The 19,283-nt window shown below is 38.8% G+C and overlaps 2 protein-coding genes across 2 annotated transcripts; one reads left to right on the forward strand and one right to left on the reverse strand.

Annotated features, from left to right (window-relative positions):
* Window positions 1–1,357: 1,357 nt before the first annotated feature.
* Window positions 1,358–4,194, forward strand: LOC130725946 (putative serine/threonine-protein kinase-like protein CCR3). The gene has a single exon (XM_057577143.1). It carries the CDS (start codon window positions 1,480–1,482, stop codon window positions 3,883–3,885), a length of 2,406 nt encoding a protein of 801 aa, XP_057433126.1. The 5' UTR covers window positions 1,358–1,479; the 3' UTR covers window positions 3,886–4,194.
* Window positions 4,195–7,752: 3,558 nt separating this feature from the next.
* Window positions 7,753–11,254, reverse strand: LOC130723842 (uncharacterized). The gene is made up of 6 exons (XM_057574979.1): window positions 11,016–11,254; window positions 10,333–10,919; window positions 9,664–9,853; window positions 9,483–9,547; window positions 8,491–8,704; window positions 7,753–8,255 (listed from the first exon to the last, which is right to left on the reverse strand). Exons 1-6 carry the CDS (start codon window positions 11,115–11,117, stop codon window positions 8,004–8,006), a joined length of 1,410 nt encoding a protein of 469 aa, XP_057430962.1. The 5' UTR covers window positions 11,118–11,254; the 3' UTR covers window positions 7,753–8,003.
* Window positions 11,255–19,283: the final 8,029 nt, after the last annotated feature.

Genomic DNA, 19,283 nt, shown 5'->3' on the forward strand with positions numbered 1-19,283 from the left:
GGGTGTGGCTTGGTGTGTTCCAGCGACGGTGTTAGGGCTGCTGCAGGAGTGGGAGACTTTGCGGAGTGAGTCGGATGTGGGGTTATGGAAGGTGGTGCCGTATGCACTCACCTGGTCTACATGGTTAGCAAGGAATGGTTTGATTTTCAAAGGGGAGGAGGTAGCTGTGGAAGCTGTTTGGGACATCCATTTAACTAGAATTTTCTGGTGGTTAAAAGCCTCTAACCAAGATTGCCCTTATACGTTGTATGATTTCATAGTACAATTTAGGGAGGTAAGGGTAAGTCGACGCCGGAGGCAATCAAGAGTGGTTGAGTGGGTTTGCCCGCCGGTTGGGTTCGTCAAATTCAACGTGGATGGGGCGGCCAGGGGTGCACCAGGGCCTGGAGGCATTGGCGGAGTAGTCCGGGATTCGAATGGAACAATTATTGGTTATTTTTCCATGAAAGTAGGTATTGTTTTTGCGCATGAGGCAGAGATAAAGGCCATAAGAATGGCTCTGGAATTTGTAAAGAATTTGGAGTCCGACAGGTTCTTATTGAGAGCGATTCAACGCTTGCAGTGGGATGGGTGAATCGACGATCATTGAGGCCATGGAAGCTGCTCTCGGACCTGCATGTCATTGATCTTTTGAAACCTGAGGTGGAATGTGTTGATGTTTATCATGTGTATCGTGAGGTGAATGTACAAGCTGATTTTTTGGCAAAATCTGGTTGTGATAGGGAGGAGGATTTAAGGGTATATTGTTCAGCATGAGTGTGTGCATTGTGGTGATTGGCTACTGTGAGAATTTTTTTTAAGGTACCAGGTAGCAGTACATGGGTAGCAGAGTTTTAGAATGGCTTTTGATATGAGTGCTAACTTGGCTAGCTTGTGAGGTGTGTACTCTTTTTCCTTGTTGGGTTTTTTCCCATTGGGTTTTGCTCACAAGGTTTTAATGAGGCACTCTCTCAAGTCGTTTTCTAGCTTAGTTAGTTAGCTCCTGTGTCATGAGGTCAAGTTGTGATTTGTATCTTGACATGAGGGCCATCTCTCTTTGTCATCTTTGTTTTTGGTTTAATAATATGAGCTCTCCTTTTCTTTCCAAAAAAAAAAATTTATCATATACTATTAAAAACATATTCACTATTCACAAATATATAGCATATTTATCTATATTAACATATATGATGTATTATTTAAATTACCAAGGTTGGACCCCAGTAATTGACACCGATTCAATCTTTAAACCTTGAACCAGTGCTTTGACCGGTTTGATGGTCGGTTCGGTTTTCTTAACATTGGTGAAACAGAGACTAGTGTCACTAATGTGATACATTGCTTAACAAGAAAAAAAAAAAATCACCAATTTTTCATAATCTTAAAAAAATAATAATAATATCATCTTCATGTTCATTTTCTCTTCTCACCACTCACACCATTTCTTATTCAACCATCATTTTCCCTCTCAATGAAGAGGAAGAAGCCTTCACCTTCCCAATGACACCAAAAGCGGCACATTTCACTCTCGCTTTATCCCTCGCCGCCATTTTCACCATAACCGCCGTCAACGCCCTCGGCTCCGCCTCCACCACCGCCATCACCTACGGCACCGCCACCATCTGCGGCATAGTAGCCGGTGAACCCGACCAGAACATCCAATGCTACCGAAACGGCACACATATCCCCTTGATCCTCCCCAACGTTTCCTTCCAGGCAATCTCCGGTGGCCGGAGCTTCTTCTGCGGCCTCCGCTCCGGCGGCTACAGCCTCCATTGTTGGGACACCACTGCACCAGCGTTGGTTTTCCGACCCAGGAGGCTGTATCACAATGAACTGGTGCAGTTGAGTGATGTAGCAGTTGGTGATGATCAAGTTTGTGCTAGAGAGTTGAAGTCTGGTGTGGTAAGATGTTGGAGAGGTGGTGGTGGAAATGGGTTGGAATTTCTTTCCCCTGAGAAGGGTTTGAGGTTTCGAAGCATCACTTCTGGGTGTGGTTTTTCTTGTGGGATATTGAAGGAGAACAATAGAGTTTGGTGTTGGGGTAAAGGTGAAAATGGTGATAACATTCATACAAATTTTGGGAATTTGTCAATGTCAACATTAGTTGCTGGGGTGTCTCATGTTTGTGGTTTGACTTTTAATGGGGTTTTGGTTTGTGGGGGAAACAATGGTTCTGGTCAACTGGGTGTTCCTTTTAGTTCACCATCAAGTTTTTCAGGTCTTGCTTTGGGGGAAGATTTCACTTGTGCTATTAAGCGCAGAAATGGACTTATTGAGTGTTTTGGAGGTGGCTGCAGCAAGTTCAGGTTTGATTTGATTCAGGGTGTTTCTTATGAGTCCATTGTTGCTGGTTTGGATTTTGTTTGTGGGGTCACAACTAAGAATTTGTCTGTGATTTGCTGGGGTCCTGGTTGGTCTAAGCTTCAATTGCCTAGTGATCTTCCTCTGGGAATGGTTCTTCCAGGTCCATGTGTTAAGAATGGTTGTGGTTCTTGTGGTATGTATCCAAATTCTGATATGCTCTGTCATGGATCTGGAAGCATTTGCTATTCATGCCAGATTGAAGTTCCACAAGCTGTGCCATTGCTACCATCATCACCAGGTTTACCCAGGCAACAGTTTAATTCCTCAGCGGGAGATAAAAACTTGAGTGAATCCTTGGCCTTTCTGATTGTTGGATCAATTGGGGCTTTTGCAGGGCTATGCACAATTCTTTATCTCCTTTGGATTGGAGCAAGAAAGTTTTTTAAGAAAAAAGTTGATAATTCTGTGCAACCCACAAATAGCGAGTCTGATGCCTATGATGATATGGATCCCATGCCTAATCTTTGTTCAAATGTGACACCAACATTAAGATCTTATTCTAGCAAAATGCTCAGCTCAAGAAGATTCAGGAGTGGTTCATCATCAAAGCAATTAGACAGGACAGAGAGTTTCTCATTATGTGAACTAGCTGAGGCCACCGACAATTTCTCAGTGGGTAACAAGATAGGCGCTGGTAGTTTTGGCAGTGTTTACAAAGGCAAGCTAGCAGACGGTCGCGAAGTGGCGGTTAAAAGAGGAGATACCAGCACTAAGAAGAAGAAATTCCAGGAGAAAGAAATTGCTTTTGATTCTGAATTGCTATTGCTGTCCCGGCTTCACCACAAGCACTTGGTGAGGCTAATCGGGTTCTGTGAGGAGAACGAAGAGCGGCTTCTGGTTTACGAGTACATGAGCAACGGATCGCTCCATGATCATTTACATAACAAGAATAATGTTGAGAAAGGTAGCAGCATTTTGAATTCTTGGAAGATGAGGATCAAAATTGCTTTAGATGCTGCTAGGGGAATTGAGTACCTTCACAACTACGCAGTGCCTCCCATAATTCACAGAGATATTAAGTCATCTAATATATTGTTAGATTCAAATTGGAATGCTAGAGTTTCTGATTTTGGATTGTCATTAATTTGGACTGAGAGTGAGAGTGAGCAAGAAGTGGTGTCCACCAAAGCTGTTGGAACTGTTGGGTACATTGACCCTGAGTACTATGTGCTGAATGTGCTAACCACAAAGAGTGATGTGTATGGTTTGGGAGTGGTGTTGTTGGAGCTTCTGACAGGAGAGAAAGCAGTGTTCAAAGCAAAAGATGGGTCAGGGCCTATTGGTTTGGTGGAATATGCTGAGCCAAAAATAGCAGCAGGAGAGGTGTGGAGTGTGTTGGATTACAGAATTGGAGAGCCGGAAGTGAATGAGGTTGAGTCTCTTGAGCTCATGGCTTACACTGCCATGGATTGTGTGAACTTGGAGGGGAAGGGGAGGCCTGACATGACCAACATTGTTGCTAACTTGGAGAGGGCATTGGCTTTTGTTGAGTACAGTCCTGGTAGCATCTCTAGATCTTCATTCTCTGCACCTCTTTAGTGCAAAATTCATACTCCTAATAGATTCATGTGATTCTTTTGTTCCTTTGTAGATTTTGATTTCCTTTTTTCTTTTGTAAAATTATTCTTTGGGTCGAAATAAATTTAGGTGAACATAAAAAGTAATGCTCATATGTGATTTTGGGGATATAGTCCTAACTCAACTATTTTACCCCCAAAAACTAGAGAAAAACAAAAGGATTAATAGTCAGCAGGGAGCTGAAGCAACAAAGAAGTGACTATTTACTATTTTACTACTTCAAATGTATACAATTTCTCTTTTATTTCATTTCCATATACTTTCTCTTCCTATTTTTCTCTTATTTGTTTATCACATCACCGATCATATCTCTCACTTTTATGTTCTATTTATATCTCTTAAGGTGGAATTTAGGTTATGTTTCCTTACTACTTACTACTTAGTACTTACTTAGTTGACTAGTGACTACATGATTTTGCTACCCTTTCTCAAAGAACTGTGTGGTACACAACTCAGGATTCTCTAAGAAATAATGAGTTAGGTATCACTTCACTCTCATGGGACTTAATGAGTAGTTACATTCTTTGAATCTTAGTTTTTTACTCAAACTGCCCTAACCATTTGGTAACACTTTTGAAGATTTTGAATAAATTAATTTGGTCAATATACTTCTGTCACCATTTTCCCCTTAATTTATAGCTGGCCTTGGAGGCTTGCAGTATCAGAACTAATAATTAACACAAGTAGTCTTACGTGCCAAAATTTTATATTATGTATCGTTATACACTGTAAATATTGATAAACAAATAGACCCTAACTTTAACATATATTATGTAAGAGGATCTGAAGCTTATTTTCAACGGAGCCAGCTGCTCTCATGCTTACACGCAACAGATAGTGATCAGATCTGTCCAAAATATATGTAAAATCTTAATGTGTGTGTTTCTGAGGCATTTGCTTTGCTGAATTGAATTTTTATAATTCACACCATGTTCTAAGAAACAGTTGTTAGGCGAATTTTTTTTTTGGGGGTTCCCTTTAGAATTCATGTTATTTAAGTCCTGTTGGTGGATTGACATTAGACTTAAAATTTAATATTGGAATCACATTTCGCAGTTTCAATTTTGTTGTTATCATTTTATAAGAATAATTATAAAAATGAGTTACTTCATTACCAGATACACCAGTCCCCAGCCGTATAGGTTGGAGAATTTTTTAGTACCTACAGGTTCTGAGTTCGAATCAGTAAAAACCCAAAAAGCTACCCCAGTCCCCAATTATTGTCACTTATGGTCACTCAACATCATGTACACACATAACATAATGTATCAAGTTTTAGTGTTTTACCATTTTGCTTATTCCAGTTGTCATTACTTGCACTATAAGTATACTATCATGGAGAGAAGAGTGGCATTTTATAAAACATCTATCATTTCTATAAAATATACATACAAACTCGATTGAAAGATGGCGAGCTAACCATGAGTAAGAGGATTGAGGTGACCCAATTGAGTGGGTAGATTGGTGAGATGGTGCCTAGGCGAGCGCTTATTGAAGAGACACTCTGCGTCTTCATGCTTTAGACTCGGTGACTGGGGGCTAGTGAACTGGATGTCGGTGACCACTCTTATGCAACCCTTCCATTCCTATGAGCCATCGATTGGCGAGTGCCTCCTCTGCTTGGCGAGCGACTCCTATATCTGGAAAATCTTTAGTCGCAACCTCCTCATCCTACAATGACCTCTTTCTTATGTGGGTGATCCCTTTATGTTTATGTATATTCACCGCCTCTTAGGGGATTCATGTATTTTTGAGAGTCTTAGCGACCTCACGCCCTGTTAGCGATTTATGTACCCCTTGCACCCTATTGGGGTTTATGTATGTTTTAGGCCCATTTAACTTGAGCCTTAGCCTTAGAGTTAGGGCGGAGGAAACCTACGGTGACCATATGAGAGGAGAGAAAGCCTAGACCAGAGGAGAAAAACTCGCTTATTTGGTTTGTAAAACCAACAAATATGGAAGAGAACCTGTCTATTGTGGGAAAACAACTACTTAGTTACTTAGTAGAAGGAGAAGCCTCCCTAAAGGAGGATAAACCCCCTTTGGGGGTGGCGACGCTCACTGTTCTTTTTCTCTCGCTCTCTACTAAGGCAACGAGAAGCTTTTTGTTTGCTCCATAGAGCTCTTTTGTTTAAAATAATTTGTACTTAATTTTTCTCTAAAATAGATAGTGTTTGGGCTCCATCCTCCATATTCAATCATGACAATATAAATAGTCCAAATAGGAGAATACGCTTTTGACAAAAAAGAGAAGAGCAGACTCATTATCTTATCCACTTTCCGTAGCGTGTTAATTGTGAATCATGATTAGTGTACTAGGCGGTAGGGAGTTGACCAATGAGTTTTTCTTATTCACAAGAGTTAAGAATTGAATCATCAATCACATGTGAATGTAATTGATTTTAACAACTAAGTTAAAAATAAAATATTCATTTTAAGATGCATTTATGAGAAGTTTTATTTTTTAGGGTAATATTGTGAAATTTCACGATTAATTATATCAATATTATATCAGGATTTATATATATTTTGTAGCTTCATGTCATAATTTGTTTTTGAAATCCATGTCATAATTAATTTTAGAGCTTGAATCAATTGTCAAAAGAAATATTAAAACACCCAAAAGTTAATTCTGACGGTAAAAAATCACTTCTAACATTTGCCCACACATTTTTATCTTAAAATACCTACACATTTAAATCATAGGAAAGAATTTATAAAATTTAACCAATCCTTTAAGGAAAATTGATCAATTGATACTTTTTAGAGATTAATTTCTATGCACCGACGGTGTAAAAAGTTTTACATCACCATTCAATCACAACCTTCCATTTTCTATTTTAGATATTATTAAATTCAAAATTAACTGTGAGCTAACAAAATAGAGGGATGTGATTAAATGATGGTGTAAAACTTATTTACACCGTGGGTGCATAGAAATTAATCTCTACTTTTTAAATTTCATCTGACCACAACTTTTTATTACTAAAATATTTAAATGCAAAGCTCAAACTCGACACCCTAATTAAACTAATTCACACGCTTGGTTGTAAGTATCTTACCTTGAGCATATCTCACATGACATGACACAATGATGAGCACCACCTTTAACATGTTTGTTACGGTTCTCTTCACCACTTTTGTTACGCTTCTCTTCAGTTTTAATCCGCTGAAATGGTTCCGAGTTGCCCCAGATGAATGAATTTATTGAATGGGTATCGACTCTCTATAGACAAGCAAAAGTTTTAAACTTCAGAAGTCAAATTGTGTTGATTAACTTAAGAGATGGACAAGTACCCACGGAAGAGTTGTTTGGATCAACTCAAAAGTGTTCCATTTTCTTCTGAATGGCCAAAGCGTTTAATATTGACCCCTTTCTTATCTAGGTATGTTACTTGATAGATTAGGAGATGTTACAACTTACCATATGATATTTAAGCCATTTTTCTAAGGGAATGCTTCTATTAGTCTACAGACTTCGATTTTTCTTTTGGGTCCAAACCAGCATTGGCATTGAATATTGCATCAATCTCCATCAATTTCATGAGCATCAGATAGACACAAACTTTTCAGTGATCATATTTGAGTAGCTTCCAAGGAAATTCTATATAAAATTTCACAGTTGATAGAATCTTCCACATACAGGCAATGCATACTATATATTCCCTGTGTATATTGGCTAATGCAAGTTTAATATAATGCAAATGGGAATCACATTATTGTATATTGGCTCAAGCCTCAAACTGATTTAAACATGTCGTGCTTAAAAAAAATAGCTAAATAAATAAATGAGGTAGAGGGGGAAAGAGTAAAAACAGAAGAAAGCAGTGAAAATGAGAATTCCCGCATTCCCGCGCTGTATGCTCTATTAAAAGATGATGAACTATTACAAAAGCAAAATCTTGTGAATGATTAACTACAAGGCATTATAAACTTACAACATTTAACAATGTACTTAACTTTTTACACCAAAATGGCACTCACTGAACTATACACCAGCTCGCTGTGATTTCAGGTTCTTGGATGTTCCATATCCATTGCTTAGTATTTATGTGCTGTAAACTACAGCTGAGATCACTCTAGGCAGGTTTGAGAGTGCAAGGAGGGGTTTGTGAAGGGGAGGTAGTTGACTTGCTCAGGAACATCCTCTGCTTGTCATCAGCAAAGCAAAGCACCGATTCTGAGCAGACTTCCAGGGCGGTCGGGGGTGGAGAAGGCTTGAAGTCCTGTAGTTTTGCGTATTCCGATATAAGGTGCAACATGTAATCATAAATTCGATCCATGCTCAAGCTTTCCATAAAATCCTGCCCCCTTTTACCTATAGCCTCGGCCTATAGCAATACAGAAGCAACTGTGTAAATTATCAATTCATTGGTTCGGTTTCTCTAAATCTTACAAAGAAAGTTCAACAATTAAAGTGGAAGGAAACTCAAGAGGCTAATTGCAAGAATAAATCTAAGAAGAATATTGATAGGCAGCTATGGTAGGGCATGGAAACAGGATATATTTGTCCTCATAGATCAAAATCTAAATCACAGATATGTACAAAAGTGATTTAAGGCATACCTCTCGTGGGTGTTGGTTTCCCCAGTCGACAGCATTCTTTATAGATGGACATAGATTTAGAGGATCAACAGGCCAAGAGTTTTGTCTTGGAATAAGGCCTCGAGTGAAAAAATCTTCATACTGGGAGGGTGATATAATTAGCGTAACGGAACCACACGAGAGAATATATTTTAAACTCACAGACCATGCATACCCTTCAGCATAAATCTTATACCTGCAGGAAGAACACAGTCAAAGAGTATGAGGGATAGGGAAAATTATTAACATCCAACTGCATGATAAAAAGCATCCCATCTGTAAAAATAGTGCCACTTATAAATATAACCAAATGACACCCCAATTCTCAGTAACTTACCTTTAAATATGCTCTTTTATGTAAGTTTAAGCATATGGTTACCATGATGATACTTCTAACCTCTTCTATTTCTATAATTTGCACTATTAAATGTTCAAAAGAATCAATTTATATTTTGCATACATTAAGACCCATCTGCTCAGATTGTGCGTCTTTAGAAGTGAAAATGGTAGCTGTACCCTCCTAGTTTGGAATGCCCAAACCGGGCCCATTAAGCTAAACGCTTTTGGAGGGCTATGTACCCCCAAGTTTGGGAATCCCAAACGCAGCCTACAGCAGGGGTCACACTTCTCCCAGAGGACCGAACCAAAGACCACAATACGAAGGGTTGAGCGCCGGCTCATGATCCCCAATAATGTGGGATTGGCTGTAATCCCCCAAACCAATTTAATGCTTCCCCCTAATCAATTAGCTAATCATGGCACCATCAATGACAACATTAATTCACAATGAAACCCCAGCAACCCAAGGGACAAAGCGAGCCTTTATAAGGAAGCTTGGTCAAGGGTGGGGACTCTTCACTCACCAGGGATTTTGGGACCTAAAGTTAAGTAATTTAGTGTATTTGACCGAATTACCAGAATTTAGAGAGAACAATAGCATTGTCTTCAAAGTAATGCTCTAAGGTTGCACTTACCGGTGATTACACTGTTTTGAAAGTTTAGACTCCTTAAAGCCACTTCTTGCAGCTTCACCCCAATCCTGCAATGCAAATCAAGATGCACGTCATTCAACTAAAATTTTGGTACACAAAGCATATCGAAATTACCAAACATGACTAGGTAATGTCCAAATTGAGCAAGGTAACTCAACCAAACCTGACGCATAATTTGTGCTCCCCACATCCTAGTATCATTACAATTTAGTAATTCAACACGAATCGGAGATGCAACATCTGGGTTTCCTCTCCAGTATGCCCATGCCATCTTATTTTTCCAACTCACAGCTTGAGAACCTCGCTTGATATCCGGGAACTCCTCCTGCCATGGACGTATATTTATCTCTGACCTGACCAACAAACGTTCATCAAAAGAACAAGTTAGACCAAAATCATTAAGCAACAAACATGCACTTCTTACTATACCAATATAAAACACAAATCTAGTTCATTCACATTAATCAAAGTTTTAAATTGCAATTGTGGTTGCAGCTGCATAGCAAAATTGCGGGTGCAGTCCCAATGCATCGCCTGATGCCGATGCAGTGACTGTGACTCGTAGCGGCTGTAACGTGGACCGCAATTTAAAATCCTGATATCAATCCTAGTCCTATCACATTTAAAAAAAAAAAATCTTCTAACATGATCTTGCCATCAATAAAATATACTAATGCAGATCTAACCATCATTATCATTAAATTTTGATGAGTTAAGATCCCGGTATAGAATTAAATCAAAGATGCAATGCTCATTACTATTAACAAAAGACAACTGGATCTATAATTGACATAAAAGTAACATTTTGGCACAACCACAATCGAAATCTTACCAACCCCAGAAAGACCAATCAGGGAAAGGGATGTCAAAGTGTTCCTTGGTGGTGCAATATCGAAACAGTGGCAATGGCATTGACAGGTGTTCAGTTCTGTTGATAGTAGGCTTATCCATGCAATCAAACATCAAATCCACATCAGGCACCAACCCAGGGTACTTCCTCAGAAGCTGCAAAATCCCCCAAACCGTGAACATGGCTCTGCTCTGCACACAAGCATAGTACCAATCCACAAACATCTTCCCTCCAACAATCACCACCCTGAACGCCGCGTACTTCTGCGCCTCCTCCACGTGCGCCCTCGAAATCCGGGTCGCCGCCCACGGCTCCAGATCCTTCCGGATCGCCCGGAAGAAATCCGGGCAGTCGCCGCCACCGGAGGCGGCGGCGGCTTCAAATCGGCGACGCTCCTCATCGCCGTCGGGGCTGGAGTAGCGGCATGTCAGGTAAGAGCACTGTATGATCTTGTACGCGCGGCCATGGCGGGACTCTTCGTCGAAGGTCTTGTGTGGGAAAACGTGCCACGGCGTCGGTTCTAGGTTGTGTCCGACCACCGTGCCGGTGCGGGAAACGACGTCGTCTACCTGTTCGATGAAATTACCCAGAGAAAAGAAAACAAGTGAAACAGTGTAAAAAGTAAAACCGCCAGAAAGTGAAAGCAGAGAAGAAAAAATATGGACCTTGTAAAGGAGGAGCACGGTGATGGAGAAGAGGGAGAGAGCGACGACGGAGGGGTAGAGGTAAGTGGGGGAACGTGGGTAGTGTTTGGAAGAGTGTCCCATGGTTGAAGAAGAAGAAGAAGAAAAAGTGAGAATGGTGGTAAAGAAGAAGAAGAAGGAAAAGAAGTAGTGGCGGTGTTTTGGAACATTGTGGCGGTGAAGTTTGTTGTGGAAAAGAATAGAAAAGAAAGGGGAGTCCAATTTTGGAAAACAAAACAAGAGACTGTTTGTTTTTCTCTCTCTCTATCTTGTTGTGGTGGTGAAGGGGTCCTACTATTCTACACTACCTACCATAGTGTACTAGTGGTCCAGTTCCATTGATTGCATGTGGTGAAAGAAAAAGTAACCACGTGGTGAATGGAAAGTGTAGATTTTATGATGAAAGGTGAGGATGATGTTTGCATGTGAGGGGAAAAGTAGAAGAGTGGTGCATGGTGGAATGAGATTATGAGAATATGAGGCATGCGGTAAAAGTGGGAATTGTTGGTTTACTTGTACCGGGTTTTACTGCCACGGAAGTGGCTTTGAAATTCAATGCTGGTCTTTCGTTTGGGTAACTTTCCAAATCTATTCTTCAAAAGATCTTTCTGTTTCAACTTTCAATGGACCAAAAGTTGACAAGGAGAATATGAGGAGAACCTCAGATTTTTTTATCGAGGATGGAAAATAAAGAGGGAAAAACAGATGAAAAGTGTATGTGATGTATCTTATTTAAAGTAAAAAAAAGTTCTTTTTAAATGTGTATCTAATATTTACTCTACTTAAAAAATTAGTTGAATGACAATAAACACTTCACAATTTTTTAAGGAAAAAGAGTATACTTGACTTTAAAATTTATAAATCCCTCCACCATTAATTGCGAAAGTTGTTTTGGACACGGCTAAAAGATTTTTGTATAGTATAAATCTCGTCCAAAGGCGGTACACAAGAACTCCAACTCGCCTATCTGCTTAATAGTTAATATTAAATTTTTGGCTTAAATACTCTTTTGGTCCTTAAAAGTGTAAAGTGAATCAAATCTGGTCCCTATAAAATTTTCGCATCAAATTGGGTCCATAAAATTATTTTTTTTAATCCAATTAAGTCTTTTTGCTCAATTTTGACTAGTCAACGGTCCAGTGGCAAGGTTAGTCATCTAAGGATAGCCACGTGGACTTTTTCACATCAATTTTAGTCCCTTGAAAAATATTTTAATCAATTTTAGTCCATGTTCTTCCACCTTCTTCCTTTTCCTCCATAACTCAAATCCTTAAACCCAGAAATTCAAAACCCTAAAAAAACTATATGTTCATCATATTCACCTTGTTCTTCCTTTTGAATTTATGAGATTTGAATTATGGATGAAGAGGAAGAGGAAGAAGATGAAGGTGGAAGAACGAGGACTAAAATTGATTAAAATATTTTTCAAGGGACTAAAATTGATGTGAAAAAGTCCACGTGGTCGTCCTTAACTGGCTAGGCTTGCTATTGGACCGTTGACCGGTCAAAATTGAGCAAAATGACTTAATTAGATTTAAAAACAATTTTAGGGACCCACTTTGATGCGAAAACTTTATAAGGTCCGAATTTGATTACTTATACAATTTCAAGGACCAAAATGTTATTTAAGCCTAAATTTTTTTATAAAGAATTATTTATTGCAATTTCACTTTGTTGGTGACTAAGTACTAGCTAGCATAAGACGTGTAAACTTGATTTGGTGAAAAGAACAATCGGATTTTAGAACTATAAGTTAGTCAATCTTAAACTAGGAGGCTAAAACCCCCAAAATTTTATCAGGCCATTATACTATCAGACCTTATATTATATAGCATACTATATCTAAAAAAAATCGTGTGTAATTATTTGACCTACTTAAAAAACTCATTTTGTTGTCGTTTCCATGAGAGGGATGAAGATGAAAGAGAGTGACATTGAAATTATTTTTAAAGTAATAGAAAAATAAGAATTTAAGTGACATCTACGTGATCTACGTCAATTAATGAGCATCACGTAAACTTAATTAGAGTTTGGACTTTCCTCATATGAAATTACCCAATTTATAAACATAAAAGATTATGTGATTAAAATCGATCGTTTTAAAAATCAGAGACCCAAATGGTACAATATCAATAAATGAGGGACAATAAATATAACTAAGTATAATTTTTTTTTGCTTAAATAACCATTTGGTCCTTGAAATTGAAAAGAGAATCAAATTGGGTCCTTGAAAATATTTCGCATCAAATTGGATCCCTAGATTTTTTTTAATCAAATTGGATCTGAAATGTGTTTGAGTCTGATGTGTCATGAATTTAATCCAGACAGTTTTTCCACGTGGATGTTTTTTAGAATATAAGTTATGCCACTTTGTGCTGATTAATTTCACAACAAAATTAATCCCTAATTAATTATCTCAATCCCAATTTGAGGACGAAGAAGAAGAAAGAGCCATCGAGGAACATAGAAGGAGAGAGAGCCATGGAGAGAGAGCGATGAAGAAGAAGAAAATGATCCATTCATATGTATTTAAAGAATCAGTGGAAGGTGGAAGGTGGTGCTATATTTAGAAACATTGAACCTTATCTTCTTAGAACCAGGTATTAAACTATTATATTACGATATTTGTGGTTGATTGGTTGATCATAGTAGGGTTTGAGATGCAAATAAATAACACAAGAAAGGGAGGTTTGAATTGTGTCCTTGAAAATTGCTTTTTAAGACTTAAGATTGTGAAAAGAATATTAGTTATTGAGAAAACGTGTAGTATGACTTTTCGTAAACCGTTTAGTGCAGCAGAACTATAAGCAAGTAAGGCAGAACGATCAACATACATAAATTTATACTGGTTCACCCTAAACGATTGGGCTACGTCCAGTACTTGGCCACCACCAAGATTTTCACTAGCAAGTTTCAAGGACTTCTCCCACAACAAGTATTCTCAGGGACTTCTCCGACCATGTATTCTAAGGACATCTCCTCCAACGTATTATCAGGACGCCTCCTTACAAGTATTATCAGGAATTCTCCTTAAACAATCTTTTGCAAGATGTTTTTCTTCTACATGATCTCTTCTTACAAGAGTGAGGTAGACAGTTCGACTCAAATGAACTACAAAGTGTTTTAGACAGATTTGACTCTTAGGAAACTTTGTGTTCTAGATCTAGAGAGGCTTGAGAGAGGATTTGACTCTTTTGGATCTGTACTCTCTTTCTAAGATATGACTCTTAAGCTCAATACTTTGAGTGCTAAGTACTTGGAGAGGATTCAAAGTTTGTTTCTCTAGTACATGGTTGAGAAGAAGAAGTGTTTGACTCTTAGCTTTTCTTCAAAGGATGAAGATCACTTGAAATGAAGGATGGCTGGAATGCTAAGTGATTTCCCCATTCTTTTCTTCTCTTCATCTACATTGTGTTGCACTCTCTCTCTTTTACAAGTCTTCAAGTCTTCCTTTTATATCTTCAAGGCTTCTAGTGGATAATGATGTGTTGGCACATTGAGAGCCTTTCAATTTTCTGACCGTTGCTCCAACAACTCTTTTCTTGAGCATTAAATATCTTGTACCTGCTCCCGACTTTTTGCTCAAAGTGGTACTTTCTCTCTCTTCCTTTTTGTACTTTTATGACAACATTGTAATTCGTGCATTGGAGAGTGTGTAGAGATAGAAATCACGTTAGCTTCTTTGCTTCTTCTCTAAGCTCATTTGACAAGTCCCCTTTTTTATCATAAGATATTTTCAATTTGATTTTTCCCGGTTCGTTGTCCTGAACAGTAGGATGATGACAGTACCCATCAGACGGTAGTCATCAGACGAATGAAACTTTGCGTAGTGTAGTCTGAATAGTCTAACTCTTTGTTTGGACAGTTTGTGATGATGCCATGAAATATCTTTCACGCCTTTGCTTTGAATGTCTGGCTTAAGCTTTGACTTTCCTTCTCCTTGTCTGAACAATTTAATGATGAGGCCGTGAAAATCCTTTCACGCTTTAACTTGAACTGTTTGGTGAGACTTGTCTTTGGCTTCACTTCTACTAGCTTGATCAGTTGACGATGATGATGCCATGGAATTGTTTGCATGCTTATGACTTGAACTGTCTAGCTCGAGCTTTATCACTCTTTCTTCTTCCTCCTCATTTCACAGTGGCTTGAGATGATGCACTGAAATTTCTTCCATGCTTTAGCTTGTACTGTTTGGCTTGATCCTTGATCTCTTCTTCACCAAGTAGTCTAAGATATTTCCAAATATGAAGATGACACTTAATCTGTAGACTTCGCAGCTTGCTCCGTTGGACAAACTTTCTTTGATCCTTTAGAAGGTCCTCTTGCTTTAGACTGTCTTCTTTCCTTAGACGATCTTCTTTTCTCAGACGGTCTTGTGACTAGACAATTGACTTTGACCAACTCTTCAGGGTTTGAACTGTCTTGCAGATTTTGCATTTTTGCTTGGACCAGTACATATAACGGGCTTGGATGATAAGACATGATATTTCCTGAAATACACAATATATGAAATTTTTAGTATTTCATTTATTCCCTTGAAATTGTTATCATTAAAAACATGATAAACGATGTGGATATGAGTTTGAACCTTACAGGTTTAGTGTCGATTGGTTGATGTATTTGGAGTAGATTACTTGCTTAGTTCTTCATAATGGATTGCATTATCGTGTTAGGGTTGATTGATTGTTGTATTTAAGGTTGGGAACAAATATGGTACATGTGTAAAATTCATCGAACCACTATTTCTCTCCCTCTCATTTTGACTACTCACCATCTCTCACGCTCACTCTCTTTTTCTTACTACATTCAGAGTTTTCTTTCTCTCTTCCTCACTAACATTCTTCTTCTTTTCTTTTCTTATTCTTCACCTTATTTCACCATGGCCGCCACAAGCCGCCACCTTCCTTCTCCTCTCCTTCACGTTGCAGCGACATCACCCATCATCCTCACCATATTCTTCTCCTCCTTTCTCCTTATGCGCATCTACCGTTACCAACGCCCAAAGTTCTAAATATCGCTCCGTTACGTGAACATCGTCTGCGACATATCGGTTTCGGTGGCCACCGATACCATTACAGAGCGATATCACAGTGGGAAGGAAAATCACAGATATCGTCCGCAACAGAACGGTGTCGCGGTCGCAACGTAACTTTGTTTTCCCCACAATAGAGGCTCCCTTTGCTCCATAATCGATTTCCCTTGTTGGAAAGGTGGTAAAGCTGCAACGCTCGGTTCAATTTTCGTTCCTAACCAAAAAAAATTACAAAGATATACCCCTGCGTTTAGGGAAATAAGTACCCTTTATTGGGTCGTTGTCAAAGAGTGAAAACGAGATTGGAGTGTTGTTTTAGGGTAATGAATTGAATGGATGAAGAGGGGGCGAGTTTTGAGGAAGAAGGGTATGAGTGAGATGGTAGAAATAAAATAATAAATTCGATCATATATCTCTGAAATCATATACGATAGATATTCCACAATAAAAATTCTTTCACTAATGAAACAAATACCACAACGCTAACTTGTTCACTACGAATATCATAACAAAATGTAAGGCCCAAGTTTTTTTAAGCTTATGCTAAGTGAATAAACTTCTTATTCACGATTAGGGTTGATGTAATGTGAAGGGAAACTTGAACGAAAGTTTATTAAATGAAATATATTTATGAAGGAGAAAGTTCAGGAAAAGTTCAAGGATTGCATTATGATCGATAAAAGTTATAGCACGATCGTTACACGCTTAAACCTAGGTCAGAAACCCTAGTATATAGCTAATTTTCACTTTTAGGCACGCTGGCAGTTAATTCCAAAAATCTTCAGAGAAATGTTAGAACTTCTCTTTTTCCATATATCACAATCGTTTCGAGGCGAAACTCTAGGATCTACGAACGTCCGATTCCAATCATCGGAAGTTTGCCGAAACCGAATCCCTGGTATTTCAAAACCCTAGAATTTCTCGACGATGAAGACTTTTTCTATTCAGAGCTTCAAATGAATATTCCACACGCGTACACCCATTTCTCTTGATGATTTTAATCTTTCTTCAGAAGGAAGTTTTCTATTCCGACATCCGATGCAAAAAGCAACTTATCGGGTAAAATAGTTTTATACCGATTATGCATTAGTTGCCAAAAATACAAAGAGACCTCATTTTAGTTTTGGAATTCTTTCGCCAAAACATATCTATTAATTCACGGAGTATGACGCCGGAAAAATCAGATTCGCGAAACTTTCATTTTCCCGCGAATTTCCAACCTTTATATATAGCAAAGAAAGGAAGAAAAACTCAAATTTTCCTCCATTTTCTTCATCAAGGCCGCGAGTTCTACAAGGGAGGGAGAAGAGAAGATTTTCTTCATCGTTTGCTTGATCGTCGATCAATCAGTTGCTACTTCAAGGCTTCGAGGTATAGTCGCTAATCCTTACCTCTGATCGCTTTTTCCATAGCTTTTCTGTAGACTTTTCTGAGCTGATAGTTTATGGGTTTTTGCAAAACTATCCTGAATCTTTCATTTCTGATTCTAAACCTCTTCTATATGTGCCCAAGATCACTTCTGCCGGATTAGATTTTCCGTTATGTCGCCGGAATTCCGCCGGAATCAATTTGAGCCTAAAATACCCATTTTTGGAGTTTTTGGAGTAAAGCTTCAACCTTTAGGCTGAAAACTATCGCCTTAGCTTAGTGCTAGTAGGATTAGTTGTCATAAACGTCGTTGGTGACGTCCCTGTCGAATTTTATTTTTGGGATTTCAGTTTTGAAAATCCTAAGTTAAAAATCATGACCAAAATACCCCTGCGACAGTTTTTGATCCGATAATTTTTCCGAGTTCAGAATACCCTTAGTTACGGCTAATGATAGCATAGGAACCAAGTTTGATCGAAGAAAAACCGAACCTTACAATTACCAAAAGTGGCCGTGAGCTATTAAAGGGGGAGGAGGAAATTTCCTTTTCCGAAAACTTGTCTTTTCGCGCTAGATTATCGTACCTTCGAGTATAGATTACTTCGAGTAACCTTAGTAAGTATCGATAGCTTAGTTTTCGATAGATTCTGATAGTATTTATGTGGTTTTGCTCTAAAGGTGATTTTGAGGAATTCCCAGAGGAGCAAGCCTTTGATTGTGAACAAGTGTTAGGAGATAACTCTGGAGAACCTACAGGTGAGGGCTTCTCACTGAATCTCTAGTTAATGCCTAGGGTCGATGTTTCGACATTGTTTACTGTTTATGCACTGGATTGTGTGTGATTGGAAAATGTTTTCTGAGGCTTCGGCTGACAATGTAGATGATTCATCTACTGAATGTTTTTGAGATGGTCTTACATGCTATGTGCTATGTGGGTAATCTAGGATGTGTGGTGCATGCTTTATATGCTAAGTGCTAAGTGTTTATGATGAGATGTATTGATATATGACATGTTGTTGACTGTGATGAGTTAATTATGTTGCTGCTATGAAATCTGAGATTCTGAATCGTGAGAATAGCGGGCAGGTCATGCCGATTTTTATTTGAGAGTTTTGAGAAAGTTTGATAGGACGAATGAGATTCGGGCCTTGTTATGATGTGTATGGATCGAGACATTCTCTGGAGTCATTTGGGGATTAGGAGATCCCGAGAACTTATAGGAATTTCGATAAGACTAAAAAGGATATTATTTTGAAAAGAAAACTCATAAGACATTAAACAACCTCTAAATCTTTAAATAAAGATAATAAACTCGAAAGGAAGCTTCGGATGCAAACCTTAGTTTTTGGAAAACGAGAAGTGTCGTCGGATCCAAGTGTTGAGGAGTTTGGTAAGTTCTGAGTATGTTGGTACTCCTTCGCTCGTTGAGCAGTTTGTTAGCCATCCAAGGGATGAGCCGAGAAGCTTCACTGAGGCGTGAGACCTTGTGAATGCGTGATACTCCACTGAGGCGTGAGACCTTGTGGAAAGCATGGATCTTCACTGAGGCGTGAGACCTCGTGAACAGCATGAAGCTTCACTGAGGCGTGAGACCTTGTGAATGCGGGATACTCCACTGAGGCGTGAGACCTTGTGGAAAGCATGGAACTCCACTGAGGCGTGAGACCTTGTGAGAGCATGAAACTTCACTGAAGCGTGAGACTTCGTGAGAGCATTGATGACCCGAAGAGTCATCGTGAGTGGTTGCACTCATTTTACGATTATTGTATTTTGTCGCAGAATCGACTTTACCTTAGGGTAAGCTTTTAGAGACATTAATTTAGCTAGAACACGTGGCGACGTGTCGAGTG

The sequence above is a fragment of the Lotus japonicus genome, chromosome 6 (genome assembly GCF_012489685.1).
Source record: "Lotus japonicus ecotype B-129 chromosome 6, LjGifu_v1.2".
In the NCBI taxonomy this organism is placed as follows: Eukaryota; Viridiplantae; Streptophyta; class Magnoliopsida; order Fabales; family Fabaceae; genus Lotus; species Lotus japonicus.